At 38.3% G+C, this 8,106-nt stretch overlaps 1 protein-coding gene across 1 annotated transcript; it reads left to right on the top strand.

Moving 5' to 3' along the window:
• The first annotated feature begins 5 nt into the window (after positions 1-5).
• On the top strand, positions 6-1,057 carry LOC124160843. The gene is made up of 3 exons (XM_046536935.1): positions 6-288; positions 379-501; positions 572-1,057. The coding sequence occupies exons 1-3, from the start codon at positions 116-118 to the stop codon at positions 744-746; spliced, it is 471 nt and encodes a 156-aa protein (XP_046392891.1). The 5' UTR covers positions 6-115; the 3' UTR covers positions 747-1,057.
• Positions 1,058-8,106: the final 7,049 nt, after the last annotated feature.

Raw genomic sequence — 8,106 nt, 5'->3', positions numbered from 1 at the left:
ATATCGATATCAATTGTTTCGACTCTTGCATTTTCGATACACATTCGGCTGGGAATTACTGAGGCGAACGGGCGAAAAAATATTTAATTTTACGGTGAATTATTTTACGGCTACAATGGCAAGTCCATCTAAGAGCAGTCCAAAAAAGTGCCCTATGTCTCTAATTGACAAGTTAGGGTTGAAACCGCTCAATACTCATAATATATTGTTTTTTTACGTGCCTCTTCAAAGCGCAACTAGCTATGCAAGTTTGTCTGTGAATGTTGTGAACCCAAGTCTCATGGCAAAGTACGTGTTGATTTCCTGTCAGTTATGGTGAAATTATAAATTCCACTGGCTATAGTTGCATTATTTTCTGTATAATTTGCTTTCCAACAGAGTGACCCCTAGAAGCGATATAACGAGTATGCTGTTAGCCAATTCTATACTTGGATCCGGTTTATACATCTATAACCGACCCCACCTTCAGCGAGCCTCTGTCAACCAGCGGATTTTGTTCAGGTAAGATTGAAGACTCGAGTTTTCTGGTCTTAATAATTAATGGTGTCTTAACATGTTACTTCTCTTCCAGTGCTTATGGTGCGGTGGTGTTCAGTTTTGGTTCCGTTCTCTTGTGGGCAGTTATCCGTAGTCTTTTACCGGAACAAAATTGTGTGTGTACCATCTTAGGGCTATCATCAAGTGTGGCATTGATAGGAATCGGTACAAAATATCTCGACTACTTGGATGCAGTCTCTGGATCGTAAGAGTGCCATTCTCAATTATTAACGGACTAATCCAGCATGTGATGACATAGCAGATCGTGTGATTAGTGTAGTGCAGCAAGTTTTCTCAGCGGTGTTGATTGTTTGTAGTCAGTCCTATCACAGACATGACTTTGGCGTTTTCTTGGGTAGGCCTTGACCTCAGTGTACAAATACCATAATTTTGGAGAAGCGTTTAAGCTGTGAATCATTGTAAGGGTTACGGCACAGAATCTGTGTTTCTATTTGTTAATCTCCTGTCAATAAATCGACTGGTTTTAAATGGTAATAAAGCTAATTAGTGATCCTCCTTACGTCACTTTTGTTTCTCTTGTTGTAATGTTTCAATGAAAGAACGTTTTAGGCTTCATAAAGTTTATTTGGAGCTTGTATAAAAACTGTCGAATCGCGTATCATTCCACGCAAATATACAATAAAATTAAAATTGTAATTTTTTAAATTATTAACTGGTTGTTTGACAGTTGTCTTGATGCCATTATTTCACAAATTTTTTCACTTGGTTGGAATGGACGCTCTCTGATACCTTCATTAACATTTAAACATTTCATTTCCAGAAATCGGCATGCTAATAATTTCAACCCACTTGACCATTTTTTTAATCATGGATACATAATGAAATGACGCATGGTTGTGGAAAATACATTTTTAATGTTTCATTCTTCATCAAATTTACAGTTACTCTTATTTTGGAAAATTTAATCATTGCTCTTGTGGTGAAAAATCTATATTTATGTGAAAATCAATTTTTAATGGCTCTCTGGCTTTTTAAAGTTAAAAGAAACTGTTCAAAGTGCATTGAAATGCTTTCATTTTCAGTACTATTGGAATATATTTATTTTCAGGTAAAATTAAATAATCCTACATTTAACCCTTTCCCTGTAGCTGGAGAACAATGAAAATTTTCTTCAATTCTCACCTCTGCCCATTTTCACATTATACATATATCAATTTACACATACTGCAATGCTATTAACTGGACTTAAATTTGGTATTTTAACAATCTCATAGTACTTTTCTAAATGATAAAAAAGTTCATCCTCTGTGTAATTTCAGGAGAATACAGTCAAAAACATGTCCATTGCAGCAAAAGAGTTAAAGTATGGCTCATAATGATAACTTAAGCACATAATCATCAGTCATCAAAGCCAGAATTGCAGGAGTTTCTGCTTCAAAAATCCAGGAATTTTGACAGCAATGCCTATCAACTATAGGGAAGTAACTGAAGCCATTAATATATCATCACCTGCACATTTTTTTCGTAATTAGGATAAGTTATTTTTTCCTCTAATACTAAGAGATATTCCATTTCAGTTAAATACATATTGCACTATACGTGATACATACAGTTTCTGCCATGAACTGATAAGCAGTGTGAAGTTCACATGCGAGTTCAGGTACAGAAACTGTATGGCCCTAAATTAAGGAAAAAGTGGCAGGGATCATGGTGGCATTTTACAGCTATCGTTTGATGCACCATTACCACTCTTCCTGAAGGTATGCACATGAAAAAATCATGTCACTCAGGCTTGGTTTAGTTTCAGTGGACTTGAGTGTTTAGATTGGAGAAGATTTTACTCTACGAGTACCGAGGAAATCAACAAATTATGATAGTCAGTTCAAAACATGGTGTGATCTTTTTATATTTGAAGTATTGAGTGAGTGTAGCCTACATTACTTAATATCATTTCAAAGTAGCATAATTCTTCAAATAATTAACGGATTGACATATGTAATAACTTTTCGCATCATGAACCACCTTAATTCACTGTCATGTGTGAATTACTTTATAAAAAAAACTATTAACTTGCATTTAAAGGTTGCCTTTATCCTAATAACTGTTGCATTTTCATATTTCCATTCACCTATCGTTCTCAAAGATCTGGGAGGCATGACCCTCACCGCTATAAATAGAAGTTTAATTACAAATAATTTTTATAACACCATCAACGGGTCTAAAGTTGGACACTTTTATTGGTAATTTACATAAAACGAAGTTGGTTTTTGATTTACGCTAATATTTTGTTTACGTTAGAATTAAAAATAAGTCAAATTATGCATTCATACCATTTTAATTAACCCATCCAATGTTTTCAGACCAAAAAAAAAGAATAACGCGTGTCCGACCCCAACCGCCATTCCGGTATTGAGGCGGACTGTCTTCTAATTTTCACAGAAATAAGTTTTTGCTGGCCCTTCTGTTTGGATTTGGACGCACAACTGATGAAAAAATGTTATTTAATAAAGAAAAAACGTCAAAGGGCTGGTTAAGGGATGATTTTTGGTATGGGGGTTATGATATGGAGCTGCATCATATTTAAAAAAATATTTTGAGTGAAGAATTGAAAACACCATATTTATTGTTGATCCATCTTTCAATAAACATTATAACCATCAAGGTCTACATTCAAATGGAAATAGGTCACTATTCTGCTTATTTTTACCTTGTCTCTCAATTTGAATTAAATCCACTAAACACCTGTCATCTGTGTCCGGCCATTTAAAATGTTTTCCCGTTTTCCGTGCACATCGAATTTCTAGTTCTTCGTCCTCAACACCTTCCACACATGCAACATAATAACTGACACTTTTCTTGCTCGGGAATTTGGCTAACACCCAATCTCCAACTTCCGGTCCCTCAGGAACGTTTATTTCCTTTACCTCGCGAAGTTTTATTACCACAGCGTTTGAAAATTCCCCTTCTAACTGTGACGTTACGTCGTAAATCTAATTGATTTTTCACGTAGGCCCAGACAAGGGAAATACTCCAACCGTCGGTCACAAGCTGGATCAGGGAAAGACTCCACAAACAAGAAAATCAGCTCACAAGAAAAAGGTAGCCAAAAATAATTTATGAGTTATTACCGTTCAATATCTATTCAAAGTAGAGTATTCAAAAATCAGAAGTATTACAGAAAACAATGATAGTAAATCATGATCCCAGGGGAAACATTACCAGCTAAATACCAGCAGAATAATTGCTCTAAATTTGCCATGTCTCACTAGACATGCGTTCACGACCAGGCCAAGAGCAGAAGAGGCTTGCCTATTGCAAGACGAGACAGGATTTGAGGGGAGGGGTTTTTCCAAGCGGCGGAGGGGGTACTCCAGGCGAATTCACTACTGCGCCACTGCTCCTGTTGACCGGCTGTTCGGCAAAACATCATCCCTGGGTTTGAGTGAACAGCATACCAGCCAGAATTCTCCCCTCAAACTTCTGGGTTTGAGACATCAGTCGAATCAGAGGGATAATTCATTGGAACGCGTGGAGGGGAAGGAGATACTGGGGTGAGGTGTTGGAGGGAGAGAGAGTTGTGATAGGACAATGGTAAAACTTCTCACTCCAAAGTGCAATACTAAGGCCTTAGCACCGATTTCCCCTTGCTTGCCAAGGAGTAAGTATTCCTCCGCAGTAGTCCTATATAAGTCTTGGATTGCAGGTAGGCTGGTTCGGGGCTGTTTCGGGGCTGTTTCAGAGGCTGTTTCCAGAGGCAGGGTTTCCAGAGGCAGGGTTTTCCAGAGACAGGATTTTGCGAGACAAGGCCTTTTGCGCGAAAATCCTTTGCGCGAAAAACCTTAGCGCGAAAAGTCCTTAGCGGGAGAAGTTCTGCGGATAAGTTCGAGGAAGTTCGAAGAATTTCTGGGGGGGGGGGTACCAGAAATTTTGGAGGGGGGGAAAACACTAAAAAATGCCACATAACGAGGAATCATTAAAATGAGAAATTTGCACTGATCTTTGATATTTTTTGCTCTTTTTAGCACGCGACGTGCCCAGATCGGTTTCCTCCGGACGTTTCCTCAAAATGTCGGCAGATGTGATGCTCTTACATGGATCCACGCTCATTTTTCTTTTTCTTGGAGGGGCATTACTCTTTTGGCCTCCGTATCGCATTTTCTCCAGCAGCTCCATCACTCAGTCACTCGCAAGTTGCACGGTCGAGTTTCTTTCATTAGTATTCGAAGTATCTAATCCACTGGCGATCTTCTTCAGAACGTTCTCCGGGAATAATGGGGGAATGCCGCAAGTGCGGAAACCAGCCATAAGATTAGCAGCGGCAGTGGGCTCAACCCCCCTTTCACACAAACTCACTAAGAGAGAAGGGAAAACATATTTGGGGAGAGTAACGAGTCTTCTATCGGCTGTTGCTCTCCATTCAGTTAAAATTACTCTCCAACCCATTTTAAGTGGCCGAAAAAATGCCGCATCCAATGGCTGGAGCAGGTGAGTGGCATTGGGAGGGAGACACACAATTCTAATGTCATTTTCCTCACACAATCTTATCACATCCGTGCAAAAATGGCTGGACAAATTATCACCAATCACCACTTTTGGGCCAATGAGGCTATTTGCCCATGGTATGACGATGGCTGAAAACCAATCAAGAAATGTAATTTCGTCGAACCATCAGGATGCTGACCTATGATATCTGGCACTTCTGGGGGCTCCAAGGGGCCATATATCCCACATTTTCTCTGATTTGTACACTACATACAATGGTAATGTTCGCCCACTTGCTGTTCCTGCGAACATGATGGAAGTGAAAGACTTAGATGAGTTCAAAATACACTCAGGATTTCTAGTCCCCCTCTTGAAAATCCACACTTTTCCACCTGGATCGTCGCCCAGGTTCGTCTCGTCATAATTGAGGATGTTGGATGGAGGAACCTCTGCAATTGTCTTTCTCAGCTGTTCAAAATATTGTTTGCATTGCTGAGAGTCAACCTGTAAATATGAACAGAAATTTTGGAGCAAACTTTGAAAAACACAAAATAATCAACACTTGCACTGGAAATTAAAATAATAAAATGAAACCGTACCTTAGATCTCCTCATAGGAATATTTCTACAAGTCCGCAAAGAGAGTTCAGCGTTTCTGCGGAGAAATCCTTCCACCCATTCTTCTCCAGGCAAATTATTCTTAAATCGCTGCTCAGAACGTCCAGCTTTGTCCAGATATTGTTTGGCCAAGATACAAAGATCAAATTTTGTAAATGGAAAGCCCCATTTCGAAACCTTAGTCAGATTTGCACAGATAATTGCCTCCTCTTCCTCATTAAACATTATCTGAGCTCCATGCTTGCCAGGGTGTATTCCACAAACATGATTTGAAACAGAAAGAGTTGACTTTGGGATCTGGTATTTCTTGGAAGCAGCTCTGATTGAAAGTTTCTTCACTCTAAATTCCTCAAGTGCCTTCTCAATATCACGGTACTTATCTATTTTCTGAGCCAAATAATACCACTTCAATTCCTTAGCGCAAAAAACACAAACCACACACATGTATACACTTCTCCCGTCACTTGGCGTTGCTCTGTCCGACTTCAGGTGGGGATATGTCCGAATGCTGTCAAGAAGGAATGACAGGAAATTTATTTGACGCTCAAAATTTAGATTTGAGTACATTGTAAATATGTAATGCGTACTTGGAGAGAATATATTTCTTCAGGATTATACTCACCCTTATACTGATTGTAATTACATTGACGGAGGTCGCATGTGAAAGTTAGACAGCGACATTTTCTCCAGATTTTTTCTGAAATTAATCTACAACTTCGAGTCCAATTAAATCGAGACAGGAGGTGTTGTGAATGCTTCCAAAAGGAAACATTATACGCTACGCGATCATGTTACGTTGCGGCGTGTGGGCCGATCAGAAACAATTCCATATCATTTCTAAATCAAAACTGCTCGGTGTCCGACTTCAACCCCTGTCCGACTTTAGACGGAATAACGGAATGAGATGCTTGACTTATAGGTTTAAGGAGACAGACTGGCTGCAAAATTTGGCTGTCTATTAAAGAGCTAGTGAATTGCTAGGTCTCTCAATTTGTTTATTTTTTACTTACAATTAGTAATGATTTAGAAATTTTTCTCGTTATTGGGTAATGAATTTCCTTTTAGTGCATAAAATTCATGGTTAGGGCTGTAAAATATTTAAATTAATTATATGTGGTTGTAAATTATAAGTTGAATGAAATTATAAAAAGAAAAAGGGGGTAAAAAAGATTATGTCAATGAATTGGCATTAAATGCACATACAGTGTGTCCTCGTTTAACGTCGTCCCGTTTAACGTTGTTTCGCGATAACGTTGTCCAAAAATTGAAACCCTTCATCATTTAACGTCGTTATTGCTTCGCGATAACGTTGTTCAAATTATGCGCGGCGAAAAAAAAATGAATGGCGAATAGAACGCAAGCGCATCTGATGTATAGTAAATATTACCATATTAATGCGATTGGTAATTTTCGTTCGACAGAAAAGGTTGGCGTGGGTAGCGTATGTTAATTATGCATCTGAGCGAATAATTATCGCCTCATTTACCCATTATCCGTATATTTTTCTGATGCCAACCGAAAAAAATGTCCACGAAGAAGAGTGGCTATCCTGGTGGTTCTTCAGACGTGAATAAAAAACGGCGATATTAGAATAAAAACTTGGTATTATTAAAATAATTGAAGAAGGTGCAACTGCTGGAGAGATCGGTCTAGTTTTAGGTTTGCAGGTCGAGTTTTTACAGTTAAAATTTCTTCTGTTACTGAAAATATCGATGTTTCGCCATTAAAAATACTTTCTTTTTAGTTTTTATATTTCATTTAATAATGCCTTCTTCCCAACCTTTTCGTTATGAAAATTCGTTTCGAATGAATCGTTATCATGCTGAAGTGAAAAATCGGTAATGAATGTTTCTCGCGATTTCCGCCGGGTTAAAGAATTCATATCATCACGAAAATTGACTCGCCCTTCGTCCTCGTGCTTCCGAGTGTCAGATTCAGATTTTTTTCATTTTGGCCTGATTCAGGTGTCTCCCGATTGGTCAAGAAGTCTGCTTAAAGTTACGGCTCCGATAATTGGCCTCCTTGGATTCTCGCCCGGGAAATTCTGGATTCTTCACGAAGAAATGGATTGTTAGGAACATGGCTATAGGAACCAATTTAAATTTTTTACATTGTTTCTTATGGGAAATACTGCATCGCTTAACGTTGTTTCGCTTAACGTCGACTTTTTCAGGAACGAATCAACAACGTTAAACGAGGACTCACTGTATTATGAAACAAATGTACCTGCCATTATAATGGATGAACAAAGTATTAATTAAGAGTGGGATGTATTTTACTTATCCATGTGGCCATTAATTTTTTTCTGGATGGTGCCAAAAAATAAGATAACAATGACTTCTATGTTGTGAGTGATTATGAAAAAATGGAAGGAGACATATTTTAGAGGAAAGGGTTTAATCTTCAATTAAATTCATGATTGACATTGAAAAGTGAGGCTGGAAAGCTTGTGAGGATCTTCTACCAAAAGTGGACGAAGATGGCCATCTTAAAAATTCTTGTATTTTAT

The sequence above is a fragment of the Ischnura elegans genome, chromosome 6 (assembly GCF_921293095.1).
Source record: "Ischnura elegans chromosome 6, ioIscEleg1.1, whole genome shotgun sequence".
NCBI lineage: Eukaryota > Metazoa > Arthropoda > Insecta > Odonata > Coenagrionidae > Ischnura > Ischnura elegans.
This window is presented reverse-complemented; position numbering and strand designations above follow the sequence as displayed.

Excerpts from the sequence above, each read along its gene's own strand:
- LOC124160843 (XM_046536935.1), top strand. The coding sequence starts at position 116 with ATGGCAAGTCCATCTAAGAGCAGTCCAAAAAAGTGCCCTATGTCTCTA. Across the intron at positions 289-378 it reads AACCCAAGTCTCATGGCAAA|AGTGACCCCTAGAAGCGATA; the intron begins GTACGTGTTGAT and ends GCTTTCCAACAG. Across the intron at positions 502-571 it reads AACCAGCGGATTTTGTTCAG|TGCTTATGGTGCGGTGGTGT; the intron begins GTAAGATTGAAG and ends CTTCTCTTCCAG.